General features: G+C 43.6%; 2 protein-coding genes across 2 annotated transcripts in view; one reads left to right on the top strand and one right to left on the bottom strand.

The window, feature by feature from the left end:
* Positions 1–103: 103 nt before the first annotated feature.
* slc35g2a (solute carrier family 35 member G2a) lies at positions 104–4,506 on the bottom strand. The gene is made up of 2 exons (XM_053435268.1): positions 4,370–4,506; positions 104–1,485 (listed from the first exon to the last, which is right to left on the bottom strand). The coding sequence occupies exon 2, from the start codon at positions 1,457–1,459 to the stop codon at positions 104–106; it is 1,356 nt and encodes a 451-aa protein (XP_053291243.1). The 5' UTR covers positions 1,460–1,485; positions 4,370–4,506.
* An 8,497-nt stretch (positions 4,507–13,003) lies between these two features.
* Positions 13,004–22,498, top strand: part of stag1a (stromal antigen 1a) — a 39,097-nt gene continuing 29,602 nt past the window's right edge. The window contains exon 1 of the mRNA XM_053435068.1: positions 13,004–13,175. The gene's annotated coding sequence lies outside the window, so the exon portion shown is untranslated. The remainder of the gene's footprint in view (positions 13,176–22,498) is intronic.

Genomic DNA, 22,498 nt, shown 5'->3' with positions numbered 1-22,498 from the left:
CGATCATGAGTTTAGCAGTCTCTTATATACACTGGAAACGATCTGGTGAAGGAGGGAATAAGCAGAAGAGAACGTGGACGTGTGAAGAGAAGAGAGAAGGTGTTTATTTGATGGGCGAATCCAGAATCTCTTCATATTCCTCCCGCTGGCGCCGCCCGCCCCCTCGGGAGGGGAGCAGCTTCATCACCACCAGCCAAACAACGCTGAGTATGATCATCATGCTCCCGACGACCTCTGGCGCAGTGGGAACCATTGGCAGCACGGCCAGATGCAGCAGCATGGCCACGGGTACCTCCAGACTCTGAGAGGCGGACACCAGAGCCGGATGGAGGCGTGTGAGCGCGTGCGTCATCCCCAGGAAGGCTCCCACCGAGCAGGCTACCAGGCCCAGGACCAGGCCCCAAGCTGGGGCACTCACGGGCCAGGACCAACCCTCCTGGAGAACAAACAAGGAGGCTGGGGCGAGCAGGCAGCCGGTCCAGCTTACTGTGAACAAGGCTGTGCCCACTCCCACCCTGTCCTTCAGGGAACGGTACCCGACCAGCGCCAGTGCCATCCACAGTCCTGCGAGCGCAGAGAGAGACCAGCCGAAAGCACCTCTCCAGAACACAACCGGGTCGGTCTGTGAATCTGAGTTGCTCTCATCTACTGTGGGAAGTAACACAAGGCCCAAACCACACAGCCCTGCAGCTATGGTGATCCCATCAGGCAATCCCAGCCTCTCCTCAAGGAGCAGGAAGGCCAGGGTCGCCGACAGCGCCGTGGTGGCCAGGCGCCAGGTCGTCGTGGCATTTCCGGGAGAGACAAAGGTTAACGATGAGTAGGCGCAGCAGAGGGAGAGCGAGTAGGCCATGCCGTAACAGAACAGCCGTAGGCGGTAGCCCTCTGGTCCGAAGGGGTTCTCCCCCCTGTGCAGTGGTACAGCCAAAGAGAGGAGCTGGAAGATGGATCGAACTAAGAGCAGAAACAGGGGGCCGAGGCTGAAGCGTTCGGAGGCCAGGCGGGTCAGAACGATCAAACAGCCGTGAGCCAGCGCGGCGCAGAGCAGCCCCACCCAGGTGAGACGAGAGGCAGACACAGAGGCCTCCCCAAAACTGGCCAGCTGTTCCCCTACCCCTCTCCCAGACCCCTTTGCTGCTTTGGCCGCCACCTCGCTCCCATCTGCCCCCGCGGCAGCCTGAGGTTTGTGGGCCGTATCCTTGTCTTTGGAGCCGAACAGAGTCAGGGGCCACCTCTTGCTCTCCGTCAGCTGTTTCCTGTCTGACGTCTCCTCCAGGAAAGAGCCAAAGTCCTCAAAAGACGGAGCATCGTCGTAGCCTTCGTCCCCAGGTTGAGGGAAGTGTGTGTGCACCCCAGGCTGAGGGGAGTACGGGGCGTGCGTGGCGTATTTGGCTGTGACAGTGTGAGGGTGGATCTTCACTCTCTTCTTAGAGCTGCCCAGGAGGTGAGAGGACTCCATTTTGAAACGTCAGAGAAGACAGACACCTGCGAGGGAAAGAAAGAAAGACTTTTTTAAGAGCGACATAGGAGATATATTTGACTCAGGCTCCCTCTGGCAGCGTGTCTCTCTGGAATGCTGCTTGGTATCTCATTCATCTTTAATATCCACGATAAGAATAGCGGGAGCGGGATACGTACACAAGCTCTGAGGAATCAAAACTTGTCTTTTCGGCTTAAAGTCCAATTAGGTCCACGTCAGAAGAAACATACGGAACCTTTATTATAAATGAGCAGCGCTATTATCCAGCCTTTCTGTCTTCTGGGATGCCAGAACCTTGGCTGGCGGCGCTAAAGAGACCATCGTCAATGACAGTTACATAACCAGTGGCTTCCTGCCTGATTTGTCTTTTATCGCTCCCCGTCTCGTCTCGTCCCCTCCCCCTTTCTCGCTCAATACACTCAAGCAGGGGAAATATAAAAATCAAAGATCTCTGTGCACATGGGTCTGTCAAATTTAGATTTTCCCGAAACAGGTACATCTCCCTCCTCCTTTCTCTCTCCAGCTCTCCAACTTTTCTCCTCAGGGTCGAGCCCCACGGATGAATAACTCATAACTGACGTAGTTTGAGCTCTGCAGCAGAACGATATGGCCGTGCAGGTGCTATAAGGACTTGTGCTGCATTAGAGGTTGTAAAACACTGAGCAGTTCACTGGTCACTGTGCAACTGGAGGATAATATCACATGTCATGGAGTTCATTCACACTAAAGCACATGCAGCACAGTGCTCAGTTAGTTCCCTGCTGTTTCTAGGTATTACTCAACAGTCATTCACTTTTCAAGTTATGCAAGAAATATACTTTTGGAACAAATATGCAAAAGACAATACTTTATTATCTTTTATCATGAGAAAATATATATATTATTCTCCAAGTCCAGTTTCTTGAGGTTCTTGACTCTATTTATTCATCACTCCTGCAGCTATTTGTTCAATTCGAGGCAACTCATTTAAAAATGTGATGTTTAGATCAATTATAAAGATCTAACAATAAATAAATACACCAAATAAAGTAGAAATCCGAAGCTGAAGATAAAACTATACCTACATTCTGCACCAGCCATGCTAACACACATTTTTAATTGTGACAGCTTCACATTTAAAAAATGACTGCTCCTTGGAAAATGCTAATTCATTTCCAATTCATACAAGATTTTCACATAATAGTAAGCTTAAGATGTAACAAGCGCAGAATAAACAGTTGAATATGGCTGAAAACATGTATTATTTCATGGTTTAGCTCATCAAGTCACCTGCAGGCTTGACAATTATCCCACGTGTATGGAAAATGTGACATCATTTCAGTTTTGTAACAGTTAACTGAGCAGTTTAAATGTCTGGGTGAACGATCTGACTGCGGCAGAATTAGCGGTGGACTGTGTCGCCTCTGCTCTCTCCAGAGATGTGAAGTAGTCCCACTTTTAAAGCCTGAGTCGCACCGTTGCAATTACAGCAGCGAGGAGGGTCACGGTGCGAGAGCTCTTTGCCGTGAGCTTCTCTCTGGTAAATGGCAGGTGCTCATAAATAATTTATTATCAAATGGGCTGTAAATACCTGGATTTAAAGATTTAGACTTTGAGGATGTTATCTGTGGATGATTGAAATGCATGAGATGTGAATCTGGATTGAATAAAATGATAAACTGCAGCTTAATGGTTTCACAACTTCACTTCACTCTCTCAAAGGGGAAGGGGACAACAGCCAGAGTCACAGGAAAACATTCAAGAGGATCTATTCATCTTCCTCTCACCAAAGATCTTACAAAATCTCAAAATCTCAAAACACAAAAAAGGGATCAGTATGTTCCTGTCTGGCTCTTTTCCGTCTGTAAATCTTACTGTTGTGGCTGTCGCCCGCCTCTGCAATGCTGCTGCTGCCACTGCTGCTCCCCTCAAAAGCTTGTTTCCACACCCTGTGAGCCGCTAACACCCCCCCCCCCCCCCCCTTTAGACCCAATGTGAGGATGAGATGCAGGAGATAAAGCTCAGAAGAGTGAGGATTCTCTCACTAGCAATTAAACAGTGGACAATGTCCTCCCTGGGGTGTCCACATGCATCTTCTACTACACCTTATTTACATCATCAAGGCGTACATGACCGTATTGTATTATATATTTACTATTAATATTAACGGTGACGTTAATTATTGAATAGTCCGATCATTATACAACTGTCAGAGCAAAGATGCTGCTGTGTTTTTATAGACGTGAACCCTCGGTGTTTATATTGCCAGAGTGATATTGCACGATATTATGTAAATTGTTATTTTTATGTGTGTGTGTCTGTGTGTGTGTGTGTATGATGTTATTCTCAAGGTTATCTAGGTTCCTCTGTAACGCCCCCCTGTGACGCAAAAGGGTTGCAAACACACAAACACACACGTGCTGAATGTGATGGCACATTTAGATTCAATATCATATGGAATATCATATTCTATCATAAAGTATCGTATTGAATCATAACCTATTGTGTCATGTTGTACCGGATATATCACATCATATCAGGTTGTATCGTAAACTATTGTATCGTATCGTGAACTATCCTATTGTATCGTATCGTATCGTATCGTATCGGACCTTATCGTATGTTATCGAAGACTTTACATTAGCATCCATCATGTGTGCATGTATTATGTTGTAACCCGTGACCCATGCTCGAGACTTGAATGGAGGGAGGCGCGCACTCGCTCACCCTTGAGCCTTGCGCCAGAGGGATCTGAATCCAGACAGTTCCCCCAGTCAGTGCTGCGCGTAATATCGCGTTTTGACATGTTATCCAATCAATAAACCACCAGCCGCGTTATTTATTGTACATGCTACACACACACAGACACACACACACACACACACACACACACACTGAGTCTCCTCTCACCTGCTTTACTCGCAGACCAGCCGATCCCACCGGGTTGAACCTCACTCTCTCCGTCAGCCTCAGTCATTTAGCGAGCATCTCCCCAGCGCCCCATCGTCTCCTCTCGTCCATTTGTTCTCCTGCTCTCTCGTTCACCCTCTCCTCCTTTATTCCCCTCTCCTCTTCCTCCTCGTCCTCTTCCTCCTGCTGCTGCAGTCGGGAGTGTCCCTCCTCAAGGGCACCGGTCAGACCCGACACCTGCGGTCACCTCAGCCTCTCTCAGCCTCTCTCTGCTGCTGCTGCTGCTGCTGCTGGAGGAAGAAGATGTGTTTCCACCGCCTCCTGTCACACTGAGCTCTGATACAGATGCTGAGCTGAGAGGGAGAGAGGGAGGGTGTGTGCGTGTGTGTGTGTCTGTGCGCGTGTGTGTGTGTGTGTGTGTGCGTGTGTGTCTGTACGTGTATGTGTGTGCGTAAGGGACAACTATAATAATAGGGTATGAGCATGCGTGGCAACCCCTGAACACCAGCACTTATCACTGCAGGTTACCTTCCTCTTATAGACCTGCAGCAATAACAGTCAACACTCAAAAATCTGCACACATACACATTCCTACCAGACTGTGGGACATAAATACTTTTTGTTGCGTGTTCAAAATGTACGTCATCATTTTCTCTTAAGTGTGTCAAGAGGTGAGTTATTGCACATTCTGCAGTCCCACACTGACGCACACAGATTTCCTTCATGGCTTTTCACAGATGCACTGTTTAAATAGATACTGCACTCTGAACTGTGTATTTCAAATTAAACAATATGACTGTTCTTCCATTGAAATACACTAATGCTGGTTTTGATGTTACGTTTAAAATCTCATAATGCCTCCTATAGTGTTTCAAACTGTACGGGCAAATTTTTACATCAACCTTTTGGGACATCTCTACATCATGACATTTATATATATTGTATATATATCTGAAAAGGTTAACACTTACTAAACAACGGTGGGGGGTGGAATCTGGAAGGCTGCCTTCAGTGTCCGATCTGTGTCTAAATTAAATCCCTAAACCATAACTTCATAACCCCCATCTTCTCCTGACCCTTGGCTGTCACACACACCGATTGACAGGCGTTTTAAAAATTGTGCTTTGATTATATTCTATTAATAATCATGTGGTGTTGTACTCTTGGAGGAACCCAGCTCAGGTTGGTGCAGAGGACCATTCTGAAGTTTACAGGTTTGGGGTTTGCATCCCAATCAGTTCGTTGTACTGTTGGGGCGATAGTGATCAAAAGAGCAGGGGGGTATGCAATGGTTAATGAACTGCATTTTTTTTTCTATCATATATAATTCATGCAGCCATCAGGGGCAATCTAAGGTTCAGTGGTTGTCTGAACAACAAAGCAAGGATCCTGTAGGCCTTCAAGTTCAGGTTAGCACAGAGCGGTGGTTGACGAGGAGATGAAGAGGAGAATATCCATAAGTACTAGAGGCTGAAAGAACAGATGTGGCAGGTGAAGTCCAAAATGGCTGTGACCCCCAAACTGCTGAGTCTGTCCAGAGGAAGCAATCTGAGGAGCACGTGTTTATATAGATGGTGAGAATGTGGAGAAGAGATGAACAATGCAGAGGCAGCTTTTCAAGAAGTTTCTCTCCCTCTTTGTCTTCCCCTCTTTGTCTCACATACTCGGCACAAAAACCTCACAAGCTTTCATCTCCCGGCAGTAATTGCCTTGGCATTTCGCAGCCACCATGCCGGTGTGCTCTGCTCCATTTCCAGCTGTATTAACCTTTTGCCAGTTGCAGCTGCGTTCGCTGTTGTTCAGCTGGACCATCGAACCGTTTAATAACGCACATCCAGCGGCTGTGGTCGGGAACAGGAGGCCGACTCCTCCTTCAGCTGGGACTCTGGGAGATGCACGGTGGTCAACAACAAGTACGTGCTCATGAAGAAACGATGAAAAGCAAAAGAAGTCTCTCTGTGTTCCCAAATCGCCCCGCATATTTTGATTATATAAATAATACAGCCTATAAATATACATAAGCCTCTCCTGGGTGATTTCCTTAATTGTCTGTTTGTGAAGAGGATGTGCCAGACTAGATGTCATCAAAAACCAGGACATTGGACACTTTCAAACACTTTGTGTCCCTTTTTCACAGCAGATATTTTGACTGGCTAAATACAGGTGTTACTGACAACATGTGTCAGACATATTGGGAAAGGCGGTGGACTAGTGGCAGAAACTTGGACTATGGGCAGAAAAGGTCTCTGGTTCGACTCCACGGAGAAACAACAAAAAGACGAACCTGGATTGATCTGTCCAAAAATCCAAGAGGATTCTCCCTACCCTGTCTAGTGCCCCTGAGCAAGGCACCTTACTCCCCCAACATCTGTTCCCCGTGCGGCCGTACATGGCTGCTCACTGCTCTGTGTGTCCTTCACCAGATGGGTTAAAAGCAGACGTTAAATTTCCCTACCTGCATGAGTGTGCCTGTGTATATCTGTGCATGTGTTTGGGACTAATAAATGTATCTTGATCTTAATAACAGATAACTCTATTCTAATCTAACAGCAGCAAGAACAATAACTGAGAGGAATATTATTCTGAAAATATTATTCCTCTCACTGAAGTCTTTGATTTAAGTGAAGAATAAAATTCACATTCATGGAACTTTTAGCTTTTTGTGGATTTAAAAGAATATCTTTGATAAGGTCAGGAAAAGTATAGAATGTATTTTAATCAGTATTTGATGGTTTGGTACGTCTGCAATAGTTTTTAATGGTGATTAAACAAAGCCATAAACTCAATAGGTCTCTGTGAGTTTTTCCAGGAAACCATGTTGAAACCTATTGGTGCCCAGTTGAAACATACTGGAATGTATCAGGGACAGTTTGTGGGATAGATGGAGATGTGTTCCCCTTAAAAATCCTAATCAGCACTTTCATCATGTCAGACGTTGAACTTGTGCTGTTTAAAACAACCAGGGTAATATTCATGTAACCTTACCTGATATTTGGATGTTAAAGACGAATTTAACATGAATGATGGAGAACTGATTAAAAAAAGGCTCATTCACTCGTTCTATAATGGACTTGTCCCTGGGCTATTTTTGTGGTGGCCAGTTATTCTTTCTTTCTTTCTCCCCCCCCCCCCCCTCCTCCCCCCTCCCCCCTCCATCTAATCCATATTTTTGCTAAGGGCCATTTCTCTAAAGATGAGGACGAATATCTACTGTTTCCATGGTTACAGCGAATACATGGGACTCAGCTATTTGGAGCTCTGTTGAATTCCCATCTCCTGCTCCTCAGCCCGGTTTTGGGAGCACAAGTTCATCATATTTTTGTTGGAGTTGGTGCGTAGCTGTGATAAGAACATGCTGAGAGCAGCAGAGCTGAGCCGCCTGCCAGGAGGACGAGAAGAAGAATGAGGGAGCCGACAGGAGTGTGAGGAGAGGCAGGGAGCGTTTTGATGAATTCAAGCACATGTGCGTCAGAATCAAGAAGCTCTCCGTGCTTTCTGCCGCTCTCGCTCTCTCTCTGGTCGAGATGATATGAATTATAGAATATGGTGAAAGACAGAGTTGCAGCAGAGTCGAGTTTGAGTGGAGTAAACTTGTGTATCCTTCTTTCTCTACATTTTGCAGCCTCGTCTCTCTTCTCCTCCTCTGTCTCTCAAACACATCTTCTCTCAGTGTCTTTCTCACTTATCCTCAGATACACAAAGCACATGTGTGCGTCTGCCAATTTCACACTTGGATACACCCCCCTTTGCGGTCTGTCAGTTAGATGTCACCACTCAGACACAGTGAATTCACAGTTTATTTAACGGTTTATGATTTTCAGAGGAAAAGAAATCAGGTCATATCCGCTGATATTGGTTTCTTAACGGCATCAATCAATATTAGGTCTGTGTACATGGGGCTGGTTTGGGGGCGTTGGGTGTTTATGAAGTATTACTGGATGTCATTATTCAAAGCTCGGGCTCCTCGGTTGTCTGAACGACTTGTTCTCATTACATCAGGAGCTGATGAGAGCAGAAATAAGTGAACCGCAGCCGCAGAGGGGACGCATTCATCACCGGGTCCCCGTGGTGGAGGGGCTGAGGTGAGGGAGTCCAGCAAGGAAACATGGGGGAAAAACAACTCTGAGACTCTACTGCTGAGATTAAGATGGGGATCACGAGGAAGGTCTTTAACAGGAAGTGGGAGCGTGGGCTGCATGGTGGTGTATGACACACACATGCACATTGCGCTAAAAAAAACCTTGGCTGTATGTCCACCTCCATCTCTCTGTGTGTGTGTGTGTGTGTGTGTGTGTGTGTGTGTTCCAGTGAGGGAGGCGGATGTGACGGACGATGACCCCCTGCTTCATTAAAGCTTGTGATAGCCTCTAATAGGTTTCCTTTTTCCCCAGCTAATAGGACCTCTCATACATTTTTCAATACCTCAGTGGTGGAGAGGAAGACGGGGGGAAGAGATGGGGGGGGGGGGGGGGGGGGGAGAGATTGCAGAGAGGAGTCAGAGAGGTAGCCGGTTAAATCGGAGAGAGAAAGATCCTCGGCAAGGTCTGGGGAAATTAAAAATAGATCAGGGCGCACAGACGTAAACCAGCCCCACGAAGCCTCTGTGTTCCTCAACAGCTTCCGAGATGAGAATGAATAAAAACATTTATTGCGTAACCCAGACGTCAAATTGGTGTGTTTCCGGCGAATTGAAAAAAAAAGAAAGAAAAGAAAAGGTTTCATATGAGTCCATGTACCTGTCATCAAAGCTCCTGCGAAGCCCCCTGAGGCCGGTGTTTACCCACAGACGGAGATGTTTGACTGAAGCAGTGAAAACCTGTGATTACCTTGAATGTCTCAAAGTGTTCGCTCGGGCTGATGGCTTACCAGACAGCCTCTGTTTCCATGGTTACAGCCCTGGGAAAAGTTTTTTTCTCATACATTATGCTGGAAGCTGCCGTTGAGCGGGGATGTGCGTGCAGCCAAGTGCGTCCTTGTTTGCGTATATGTACGTACACAGTTTCACCGAAGGCCGCGTCAAACTCTAAATCGGGGCAACGGGAAAGCAAACCAGGATCCAGACATTGTGATGCAGATGGCGTGGAAGTCTGGTGGTTATGTAAGTCAGCACCGCACCATGCATACTTAAAGAGGAAGGTATAGTCTCGGGGAAAACGCCCCTGCGAGCGTCAGTGCTGGATGGAATTGAGAAGAGATTCACCTGGGCAGGTGTCTGCAGAGGGTGAGACTGTCTGTGGTTTGACAAAACATTGTGATAAACTGTAACACCCTGAACTGACCTGTTTCAGGGCTCCATTGTGTAACACCACCTAAATGTAAATGATGAGATGATGGAGCGATGTAAGAGGTTTGAAATGCAAAGTTAAACAATTACATTATTCCCCCATATTATTGATCTACGGTGGCCTAGAGAGCTCAACACAATGCAAATTAAGAAAACACATGCAAACAGAAAAAACATGCTGGAACTAAACAGGATATATTTGCATGGGAACCAGAAAACTGATGCACCCGGCCGTAGTTCAATGCTTTTTGAAGTTATTGAAGTCTGGTACCTGTCAGTGGTGATGGATCTATATGCAGTGTGTTTCTGTATTTGCATTTGTTGTGACTCTCTTGCAGTGTCGTAAATTTAGTTATCTAAATAATTGAACCCACTCAAATCCCGAGAGGAGCCATGAAGTAAAACATACTTTTTATACATCTATAGTTTCATACATGTCAGTAACTTGGGTATTGCTCTGGCTCAGCACAGACACGCGGTCACAGTAGTACATTTATTAATCTGATGTAAATAAATGAATGTATATAATTCTGACGGCATTGTTTGTGAAAGATGGCTGCTAAAAAAAACCTAGTTATTCTTCTATCCAATTAGTGATACTCTGACGTGCACCAGATCCTCCTATAGGAATATTATCTTTATATATATTCACCTTATACGTGTTTTGAGGACAGAGACACAGACACAGAGACTCCTCTATATTCTTCATACTGCTCTGACCCCGTTCTTACATCTTTGACTAATGCAGGCGATCGACCTGAGCACACAATACCTTTCTGTGGTACTCACTGTAATTTGCCGATAAGCAAACAAAAAAGACCCGAAGACGGCACCGGCTTCTAATAAACACATCACCCAGGCTGTGACCTCTGACCTCCTGTATTGAGCTGGGTGAGAACGCTAAATTCCTGCTTTTTTCCAGAGATGCTCTTCTGCAGCTGATCTCTGACCTCTCTGTGAAATAAAGGGTTTTCTTTGTGTGGCTCACCAGTGAACCTCGAGTCAACAGAACTATTCCTGGTGTTTGAATCTCCAGAGCAACTGATGCGGAGGTGTAGATGGGGACTGAAGGGTCACTATAGCAAGACACTTGTATACATTTATGACTCAAGAGGATTCTCATGTGAGAATGTGTCTTCTGTGTGTATGTGTGTGTTTGTTTGTGTGCCTGTAGAGGTGTGTACACAGCTTTTTCTAAGGGTCACTTAAAGCATGTGTTGGGGGGAAAAAGCCCCAGAAAATGTGTTTGTTTTTCCCCCAGAAAAATTTACAAAATATGTTGAAACATTTCCACATAATTCAAAATTTCCCAAATTGCTTCTCTGAAGAACTATTTCAAAACACTTATGAAACATTTGGGCTTTTTCATTGCTGTTTTGATACAAATGGCTCCTGCATCATTGCACCAAACATTAGAGGATAATAACATCTGAATGTGTGTGTTTGTGTGTTTGTGTGTGTGTGTCTGTGTGTTTGTGCAATAACCCTGAGGGGAGGATCTGGCAAAGCTTTTATAGGCAACACGTGCTGTTGCCATGGCAAACAACAATGCGACCATCAGATAAAAACACCAACAGGTACATTCATGTGTGTGTGTGTGTGTGTGTGTGTGTGTGTGTGTGTGTGTGTGTGTGTGTGTGTGTTTGTGTGTGTGTGTTTGTGTGTGCATCCCTCTCGTATCTCGGAACACACAAAATAATTCGTAATCCTTCTTCTCACTCGTTCTCTCTCTCGCATACACACTCACGTCTAATGCAAGTATTTGATATCCACATAATGATGCTGAATCGGGACTAAAATAATTAACCAACGCTTTTCCTGCCCATCCCTCTCTCTCTCTGGCGTTATCAGGCCCGGGCAAGCAGGAGAAAGTAATCTGAGTACACATCCAGCCTCCATAATTGGGTTTATGCAGCAACCAATCCAGACCACGGCCTTCATGGAGATGAATGGCTCAGGAGCCAGCTGTGATGTTCACACACTCACTCTCTCTGTGTCTCGCTCACTGTCTCGGGCAGAGGTGAAAAAAGAGGGGACTGATGGTTGGAGACAGCATCAAATAAAACCAGAAGGTCAAAGGTCATCACATACTTTCTGAGCTGATTTTGCTCTGTTGGCAGGTTTTGGAAATATTACTCTATGACCGACATAAGCTTTGTTAGAGTCATATTTATGCATATTTATATCTCCTGCTGTATTTTATAAGAACTTTGAGAAGTCATAAAGTTTGCATCCATGTGTTGTTTTGGAGTTTTTTCCTTTTGCACAACATTTAAGAGCACAGTTTTAATAGAAAGTCTCGCCAAAATAAGAGGGGATAAGGAATACATATTAGGCCTGGACTGCTTTAGTTTTATCTTCATACAAAACTTCTTATTTATTCTTATTTTTATTTCTTGCAGCACAAATATAAGACATGTATGATGTGTTGTTATATGTATTTTTGTGATGCATTTCAACTCCTACAGAATTGCATTACTTTTAAATGTATTGCTATAATATGTATTTCCATCCAAAAGGTGAGTGATTATGTGTTGCTTTGGAGAATTAACATCCTGCAAAAAACTGTAAAATCTAAGTTTAATCTCTTGAGTAATAGACATATAACTGACAGCATGTCTATAGACTGGAATATGTCATATTAATGCAACTTTTCATTTCCTGTGGTGTGTTTGAAAGTCTTAATGCAGCATTTGTGTATTGATCTAAAGGAAAGTATGGCCCGTTGGATTTACATCCTTCACAATGCAGTAAAGGCTCTGTTTCTTCTGTATAGTAATGGACAGTTAGTAGACACAAATATTTCATATTAATGCATCTTTTAATTTCCTGAGGTGTTATATAATTCTGTCATGCATTTCAATACAAAATGGTTGCATTGTATTTGAAAGTGTTGCTGTAATGTGTGTATTGATCTAAAGGAAATTATTGTTATGTGTTGTGTTGAGGGTTTACATCATGCACACAGCTGTAAAAGTACTGATAATAATGGACAGTTTATAGACAGTATAGAACAGGAATATGTAATATTTGTGTATATTGTAATTTCCTGAGGTGTTATATAATAAACTGTGATGCATTTGACCTGTGAATGGTAACATTTGAATCTCCTGCTCTAACATGTGTATTGATCCAAGGTATTGGTTTGCAATTGGAGGATTCACATCCTGCACGAAGCTGGGATCTTGTCAAAATAAGAGGGGAGTCCCTCTGCTCTGGTGCGCGTCCCCGTGAGCGCTGTGCTGGCGGGCCCCTCCCCTTCCCCGTGCCCGAGGCGCGCGGCCGCCCGGACCCGGTGTGTCCGCCAGGGGGCAGCTGTGTGTCGGTCTGAGGCTGCGCCGCTCCCGCTGCATCACAGAGACGGAAAAACCACCAGATGGCGGTTTAGGATTGCTGCTCTTCTCCGAAGGCGCGGTTCCGCTCGCTCGGCCAATTTTCAATATTAAAATACGCACGATATTATCACGAAAATCGATTAATCGTTGCGGAGGGCGCTAATCGATTCGGCGATGGTCGCTGAAGGTGAGTGTGTGGGGTTTTTGTCGTGTTTTGTGCGGCGGGCAGGGAGACGGGGCGCAGATTAAAGATGGTGGACGCAGACAGGGGAGGCTGGCTGGATGGGGGAAGGGCGCTAGCGGCTAACGGGGGTGAATGTGCTTTCTCTCCCTTCGCTCAGTTACATTATAGCCTAGCCGGAGCCGTTAGCATGTAGCTAGCCCTCCTGGAACAATCCGGCGGGGCGACTCGCCGGAGGGGCAGAGCGGGGCTGCCGCAGCGCCGGCCCCGCGCTGCCCCGCACGTCCCCCGCCCGGCGCCGGGAGTTGGGCTTGTCAACAAATAAAGAGCCATGCGGTGTGACGCGGTTTCTCGCTCTTTGCAGCGAAGGCGTCCACAGCATCACCTTCCCTCTGCCCTGCTGTGATCTCCCTGATGGAGCTCTGTCACCTGCTCACACGATATGTTTTTGCCACGTTGCTGTTCGTACTTTTGTTGTTTTCCAGCCTCTGGCACTTTCTCCATCTCCGAACATTGTTTGCTGTGATCGTGCCACTCTTTTCTCCTTTCTCTTTTTTTTGTCTTCTTCCCCCAATCATCCCATCTTCCCCTTCAAGTTTTGAACAGTGGTGGCGACTTTGCACGCGGCCAATGAGCCTGTTTGTGTAATGAACGACAGCACGTGGATGCATTTGTGAACGTGTTTGCAGGACGGACACCGTGCATGTTTTTCAACAACATCATTATGGCGCTTCTCTCTCTCTCTCTCTCTACTTCCACCTCTTTCCCGCCCCCTTCTGTGCGGGAAGCAGTCAACACTGAGCGGGGGGGAAACATGAGTCACATTGGTGGGGGTTGGGGGATGGGCTCCACCAGCCAGCCCCACAGGTCCTGGCTCCCCTCCCGCCCTGACCTGTGTGTAGCTTGGGGGGGGGGGGGCAGCTGATTGTGGGTCAGTGCCTCCTGTCAATGTGCAAATTGTTGCATAACTGCTTTGTTTACAGTCAGCCATGTGATTTTCTCACCCGGGCTGTCTCTGGCGTGCTATCTGCAGCTCGCCTGTCTCTATTACCATCTATGCTGCAGAACGAGTTGAGCAAGGCATGTTGTACATTGGGTGGAGGAAGGCCCTGGTTCAGAGCTTGGCACTGTGGAGGCTCTTCTAGCTCCTGTTGAAATATATGGCTGCTGTAATTACACCATGAACACATTTTATCTGCAAGTTCAAATCTTAGAGTGAAACGAACATCTCCACGAGCACGTTGTGAAGTGTAAGAGACGCTTGCCTTGAAGAGCTGCAGATTTTTCTTTAAGGTGTAGATTTCTTGCAGCTGGATCCAACGGTCTCCTTCACATATTCAAACCCAATCCTTAATCATTTCATGCCAACACTGCAATGCTTTCTATTTCCTGTTGCTCCACACAAAGTGGCCTTGTGGGAACTCTCCATCTGCTCCAGCTTGCTCAAGTGGCTCCCGTCCATTTATAGAGGTGGAATTAATTCAATCATTTTATTATTCTCGATCACACCAATTAATCACGATTGTCTGCCTCTTTTGTTCAATCCAATTATAAAAAATCATTGATTGTTTACACATTTAAATTTTCTTGCACCCACCCCCCAATAGCAACATATATTGAGTAAAAATATTATGAAATGCCAGTCTGTCTTTATATTCTTACTCTAGATGAAATATTTATATGGGAACAATCTCAAAAATGTTATCAATAATTACAGTTCTGCTACAGTCAGTCAAGTGCAGTGTGTCATCTACTATTGCATATGCTGATGAACCAGTTGACTTCATACTTGCAATCTTATGAAGGTACTTGAAACACAATTGGATGTGTGGTTTTACTGGGAGAAAATACCCGGATTGTGTAATCATGTATGTCTGTGTAATCTAAAAAACTCATTGCCGATCAGATGTGAGATTTCAGTACATCTCCAAGAAATAAGTCGTTAAAATAATGAACAGAAAATATCTTCTCATTTCTTTGTTTCATCAGAATCCTTTGGTTTGTTGTGTAGTGTAATTTGAGCTCCTCAGCCACCGCATGCAAAAAACACCCACACACACACTATGACCTTTGGTCCTCGTCCATGTGAAAAGTCACCACAGGCCTGATGTATTGATGCCAGACTGCGTAGTGGTCAGGTTGTACTGTACAGGTTGTTCCAGTGTATAACCATATCCATTGCGAAAGTAGTTAAATTGACTAAAAACACATAAATACATTTCTAATCGGAGCATCCACAGAAAAGTGTGCAGAGTTTTTACAAACTGATGAATATTCATTAATACACCAGTCCGTCTTTGGTTAATCACACTCTTTGAAGCTGGTGGCATTTCCTGCATAGCTTCTGTGTGGCTGTTGTTGAGAACATGTCCCGTTTCAAACCTTTGGATAACACTGACAGGAGTGGTGCCTGGTCCCTCCTCCTTCCTGCATCGTTTCGATTGCTTGGCTCTCTGACCTTTCTCTCCCATTGAAGCCTAAAGATCCACATAATGTTTCTTATTAGTGGTTTATACACATCACAGAGACTGCTGTCATTTTACAGGTGTTCATTTGAGGCAATTAATACGTAAGGATTATTTGTTTTGGGCTGAATTGGTTCTGTTAAGAAAAGCAAATGGCTTGTCCACATTTACTTCATAAATGTATCCTAATGATGCTGAGTTGTTTGGATTATTCTAAAGTTCAAGGTTTAACTTGAGCAGTCCTGCTTTCTGGATTATTAATTGTGCCATTTAGTGGTTTCTAAGCCAGAGGCTCTAACCGCTCAATTGCTGTGTGCTTTGCGTTAGAGCCATATCCTTATAATGACACAGCTCAGGAGATTATGTAATGGCTTTGACATTTGTCATAGCCTATTACACGGTGACCTTGATTCAAGATGTGGGCTGTAGAGGGAACGTTTCCCGTGCACATTGTTGTCCAGCCTTTTCCGTGGGTTCAGCACAGCCAAAGGGGAAGTCTAGAAAAAAAAATATTACTGCAATCTGCCCTTATTAGTCTGTTTAAATTTGAGAAAATAGAACTTCTTTAAGCATTAAAGAGTATTGCTCAGTATAGGATGAATCCACATGACAGTTTCCTCCATTATTGTCTATAAAAATGATAAAATCAGACAGAGGTGCATTTGCTCCAATGTGCTGAATGCATATATCACACCAGAAATCCCAGGGGTATCCCATAATACATTATAAGTCCATATCCACGCATATAATTCATGTATGCTTAAATATGTTGTATTTCACACCTGATTTTTCTAAGGAAATGATGGTACTACAGTAGTGTGTGTTTTTGTTGTTTTGTTTTTTATAAGCAAAGCCCTCCAGTCTGTTTGCGTCTCTATGCAAACAAGACGGCATAACACTTTCTAGAACAGTTTTGTCACCCCTGGCTGGTTTAAGGCTTTCATTGTGATGTGGTTTCCTGTTGTGTGAATCTGTTTACTCAACTGTAGACTCTTGCTGGAGTAGATCTGAGTATTTCGTAAGCCTGTGAATCGGTAGAGTCACTGTGATTCTTCTAGAGAAGCAACCACGGAAGGAAAATAATGAGGATAAAAATGACATTAGAAGCATGATAAGCACATAAATAACTTAGAACGCCAACTTGACCTAAATAATCCTGTTACCCTGTTCTTTTTTTGGACTGGTTTGGTCTGACTTGTAGAAGCAAGTCAGTTCTTGCCATTTAAGGGATATCGACAGGACTGTGGAGTCTCTGGTTTCTGTGGTTGGACCAGAGTTATGTTTGGAGTCATAGTGTTACCGCTCCAGGATGATATGTAGATTCACTGGTCGTATACTCGCAACAGAAAATGAAATTGCAGCCTCATTACAGACATTAAAGTTCTGTGAACTATGGGAATCAGGAACAACAGAAAACTTAAATGAAGCTGCTGGCCATATAACAGTATCTGAAAATAATCGTATGCATTTGCCAATAATGGTTCCACTGTAATTTCAGCAGCCAAACAGCTGTAAAGACAAAAGGACCCATTCAGAGTTATATATGATGCAACATGCATGAGTTATTGTCACTCAGTTATCAGTGCTCAGCTCAGGAAGACAAGATTACACTGGTTTAACTGGCAAGTTTCCCCTTGGAGACCTTTAAGCTCCTTTCAGACATACGTTATTACATTATCCAGAAGAGTTATATGTGAGAAAGAAAATGTCCAAGTCAGAGGCTCTGGATTTGTCCTGCCACCCCCCTAGTATAAACAGTACATAATGTCCAAATGAACCCAGGTGAAAATACAGCATTACATTATCTGGTCGATTCACTGCAAGTGGAAGCGTTGATGATGCTTTGGACACAAAATTTAAAAAATAAGCAATCTCAGAATGAAAACGAGATGCCCTACATGCCAATGACAATGTCAACTTGGAAAGACGATGAGATTCAAGAGCTTTTCATGATCGGGTCAGCATATATAACAAACTTAAGAATATTTGATCATTTATATTTACTTGAAATATAAATCCCAAAGCTCTTTCACCTGGGAGAGAAGGTTATGTTTAACTGGAAAGTTTCCCCTCGTGGATATTTCTACAAATCTGTTTGATGAAACCGTCTAAACACATAGAGCAGGATGTTTTGTGTTAAAAATCACAATGCTAGCTGTGCTTTACAAAGATCATTAGCATGGCCTGTTTCATGTTTAACTTAATTTTAGAAATGTGCAGGCTAATTGTGAAGGACAGTTGTGAGTTATCAAATAATATGATACCAACCAGTTCTAGTTGCAGCATCGTGAGGGAGGTTTAATCTGCATTCAGAAGGTATTCCATAACGTGATGCTATTCAGCTGTCACAGTGAGCAGTAATGAGACTAGGTGCGTCATGTTGTGCGTAGTGTGTGTTTTGGAGATGTGTGATTTCTCTGTGGTATTCCGACACGGCTCAGTGGTTGCTACGCTGAAGAAGCAGCTTCTACCTGCAGCTGACGCACAAGTGTGTTTGCTGATGCAGGTTATTGACTGGCTGTGGCTATAACCAGTTCATAAGAGAGTCAAGAGTGTGAAGACGACACCAAGACTTTACTTTTCAAGATGCTTCTTTCTCATCGGCAGCCCAGTGCTGTAATGAAGAGTATCTTGGTCTCATCTTTGATCTGACAGGAACATACCTGAATTTATATTACAAAAACAATTGATATTTTTTGTATCAAGAGCAGATCCTTTGTTTTCTTCCCTCCAGCATACAGTCATTGCTTTTTTCATTAAATGGTGTTGTGAAAGACAGATTACCGTACTTGGCTTTATACTGATCTCGCTGAAGAGGCTCTGTACTCAAGTCATTGTGTAAAATCAGAGATTTATTTCAGTGCATGTCAAGGGGGAAATACTGTAGCTCTGACGTGACAGGATTTATTTGACAGCTGTACTAACTAGTCCCATTGTACATGAAGGTTTTAGATTTGAAGCATGAGCTCATAAAATACGAATGAGTTTAAAGTAGCAGCAGATCGTCGAACATGTAGATCTGCTACACCATAAATGAAACTGCCGACATCTTAAAACAAGTTGGAACTCACCAAGGTACATTAGGTTGTTATACTTAATACGCATTTTGCACCCAAAGTTTTTCATCTGTTCCGACCTCTCATCCATTCGCTAGAAACAACGTTTAGCACTGCTAGGATGTATTGGAGTGTGTTGTCTGCTGTCTACTGTGTGGAAAGTGGACAGTGAGGAACTGCTGCTACCACCTGCTTTGGAATTGCCTGCTCTGTTGATACCGACAGCGGTTCATCTTTACACCCTTGCTGTAAAGCAGAGCGTTGTAGGCAGGAACACCTTATTAAAGACTGAGCCTCTGACAGACGGCTCAAAGGAAAGATCGCCACCAGCGCTTCACTCGCGCCCAAGAGTTTAAGGTGGTATGAAGTAGCAGATGTATTTGGTCCCTGTGTGGTCACATTTTTTCAAGGCTATTAAGCTGACATCTGGAAAAAACTGTTTTCAACCTCTCTTGTTTAGCATTTGATGAACCAAGATGATGGTTTTTACCACTGTGCTGTAATGATAAACATACGTATTATTGTCCTGTGAGTAACCCTTAACTGGATGTTGTTGTGAAGATATATGCTGGATCACAACATAAAAAACACGTTGACAATATAAAAAATATGTCTTCCTAGTAGCTTTTATAATTACAGAATATTAGTGTGCATTAGCAAATTTTTAAACCTATATATCCATCTGGATTATAGTGTGTTTAATCCATTAAGTCAAGTTGTATATAGTGTTTGCATATTCTAAATGTAAGTTACCAAATTTAAATAAATACTTCACTTATAAATCTGCATATTCAAACCATTGAACTTTCTTTGCACAGCACCTTACAAAGATGTTAGTGCAATCCGAATGCATTATAGATGACTCACCGTCTGACAACGACACGGCACAATAGTGAGACTAATGCACACAAGGAACAGAAAGGAGGAAAATGAAGTCATGGATTTATTCAGATAAGCAAAGAGAAAAGAGAATAAATGAATATACTAGGAGAGTGCTCGGAGAGTGAGTACCTCTGCCAAGGCTAATGTCCTATCTCGCTGTGTTGAAGACACCCTTGACAGAGGAAATGGCATAAAAAAAATTAGCACAATGAAATAAATAATGCGTATAAGACAGCGTTAACTTCTTGAGTGAATGTGTGAAGATCTCTGCACTTTGAGCTGCTTTCAGAGTCTTGGGCGGCAATTGCCTGGAGCAAGAAAAACTAAAAGTTGTCTCACAAGATGGTTTACTTCTGTCAGTTTCTTGATTCTTAGGCGCAACAGGATTCTTTTGGGGCCATTGGCCAAGAAGTTTATGGTAGTAAAATAAAAGTCCTAGATTTGCATTCGCATTGATTGAGAGATTCATTTTTATCCGTGTCCTGCAGGAGGGAAGTCCGTAGTTTAGAGAGGATATGATACATTATTGATCTCTTGGTGAGTTGCAAAGGCAGAGATGGATATCCTGCTCATAGAGGCTCCAAGGGTGGATGTTTGAGGGATAAGTTCAATTCTCGCTGTAGCTTTGGTGGGATTTGAGTGGTAATTTGTTTTTTATGTATGTTCAGGGCTGCCAGATCTAAATTTGGCACCAGACCAGACCCACAAGTCCTTTTAGGTGTAATTTATACAGGCGGGGTTAACAGCCTGCACCGAGCAGCAGCGAGTAGCACCCCCTCAGCATCAGCTGTGGCAGCGGGTGTCTCGGCGGTCGGTGCTATTTGTACAAACTCTTACTTAATATTGATTCGCTGCCCCGTGCCAAGTCAATTCTGTGGCTACACAGAGTGGGAACGAAGTAGTATTAAATGGGTGGAAAGTTTGGCAAATGGGAGCTCACACAGTTTGCCAAATCTTTATTAGCATTGGCAACAGATCCCATGGAAATGTTTTTGCCATGAAAAAAATTGATAGTCTCTCTGAACAGTCTCTAAAAAACCAGGTCTGGAAAAATATTGTAGATCGTAAAAAAATATTGGATTTGTAGTTAGATGGATATTGATACTTTCCATTTACAGTTTGCATTGATCTCCTGGTGCGACGGGCAGGATTTACCAACGCTACATATGTTTAGGTCTTGTTCACTTCCCTGCATCGAGACATCAGTCGTTAATCCCATCTGCTCTCTTGGCCTGTGCACAGGGGATTAAAGGGTTTCCCTGCCCGCACAGCTTCACTGCGACAGATTATTTACCCATAATCCTCCCTCCTTATCTCCTACTGTCTGCATATTATCTTATAAGCATTATCCACAAAAGCAAACAGCTCAACACAGTATCAGACAGACCCAATGCAATCTGCTTCCTTAAACTGTTCATTGTTGCAGTCAGGGTAAGAGGACAAAAGACCTGTTTGAAATTATATTTGGCCTATTTAGGTCATTATCATGAATTTATTTAAGTTTGGTTGATTGGAAGCTTCTATGGTCACTTTACCATTATTCAGTTGTATTAAGTTTTAAAAACAGTAGTACTATATGAACATTTCCTGATTGTTAAGGATTTTATTTTGTAGTTTCTTAAATTTCACACAATACAATGCAAAGTTTAGTCATTGTCATAGCACCAGGAAAGAAATGGCAAATTCTGACCACACAAGGTGACATCGTGGAATGAGCAAAAATCTGTTGTGCTAGGTTATTTAATTTAAAACAAGAAAACAAAGAAATATTCACCACAAAGATTTGGCACTTTTGCTTGATTAAACAAGTGTAAATATCATTGAAATCCTTGATGGTAGCATTTGCATCTTTTGTCCATAGTCATTTATTTCCATGTGTCTTGCAGTAAATGTAAATCCCCAACTTTGGCTTTTTTTTATTTACAATTACTGGGTGTCGTTCAAACTGCCAGCCACCAAGATCTTCTGTGGGAAGCGGTTCAAATACTTACTTTCATTATCAATTAATCTGCTGATTATTTGTCAATTAATGGATTGAAGACTCTTTAAAAGTCTTTTTTCCATTCAACAGTCAACATATTCAGTTAAGCAACAAACGAAAGTGATAAGTTCAGGAAGTTTTCACATTAGAGAAACGGCAACAAGGACAGTTATTGTCTCGACTTGGAGTTCCTATATGTGATCAACTATATCAGACAGTTTAAAACATTGTTATTAGGGGTAAAAAGCCAAGAGCATATAATTAACAATAATACCCAAAACAGAGACCAAAGTTCTGTGAAATTGTGACCAGCAAAAGTTAAATTCTATTTTATTAATAACAAACTACAAAGCAATTATCAAATTGTAATCAATCACATGTTTCTGTAATTTGACTAATTGCAGAATGGAAGTCGCTCAGTCACAGTCAGAAGAAAGGTTCTGTTGTTGTGTCGTCTAAAGAACCTTTACCGGTTCCCAGTAGACAAAGCCATTGAGCATCCCTCAGCAGGATTGGTTTCTATTGTGTAAACAGCTTTGAATGCCTCTCTCACTTTTTTCTCTCTGATTTCTTTGTCTTCTCTTTGTGGCAGACACCTTGCATACAGCAGCTCTGTTTTAAAATAGCCATCTGCCTCAGTCAAAGCTCAACAGCCTCTTCTTCTGACTCCCTCAGCCTCAGTCTTTATCTGAGCAGTCGTTATTCCCCTCGGCCGCCTGTACTTTATGACTGTAACGGCAGGCGCTTTTCTTTTTTTCTCCTTTGCTTTGACATCTGCCTTCTCAGATTAGCAGGCCTCTCCCGCTCCACTAAAAATCTTCCACGTGCCACAAGATCATTAGGAAGTAATAATGGGTGTGAGGACTAATGGCCTCCGCGAGGGGTGTGTGTGTCAGTCTGTGTGTGAGTGATTCTATGAGTGAGTGTGTGTGTGTCCTGCCCTGT

Source organism: Pleuronectes platessa, chromosome 11 (assembly GCF_947347685.1).
Source record: "Pleuronectes platessa chromosome 11, fPlePla1.1, whole genome shotgun sequence".
Lineage (NCBI taxonomy): Eukaryota > Metazoa > Chordata > Actinopteri > Pleuronectiformes > Pleuronectidae > Pleuronectes > Pleuronectes platessa.
Note: the sequence above shows the minus strand (reverse complement) of the source record. Positions and strands in the feature narration are given on the sequence as shown.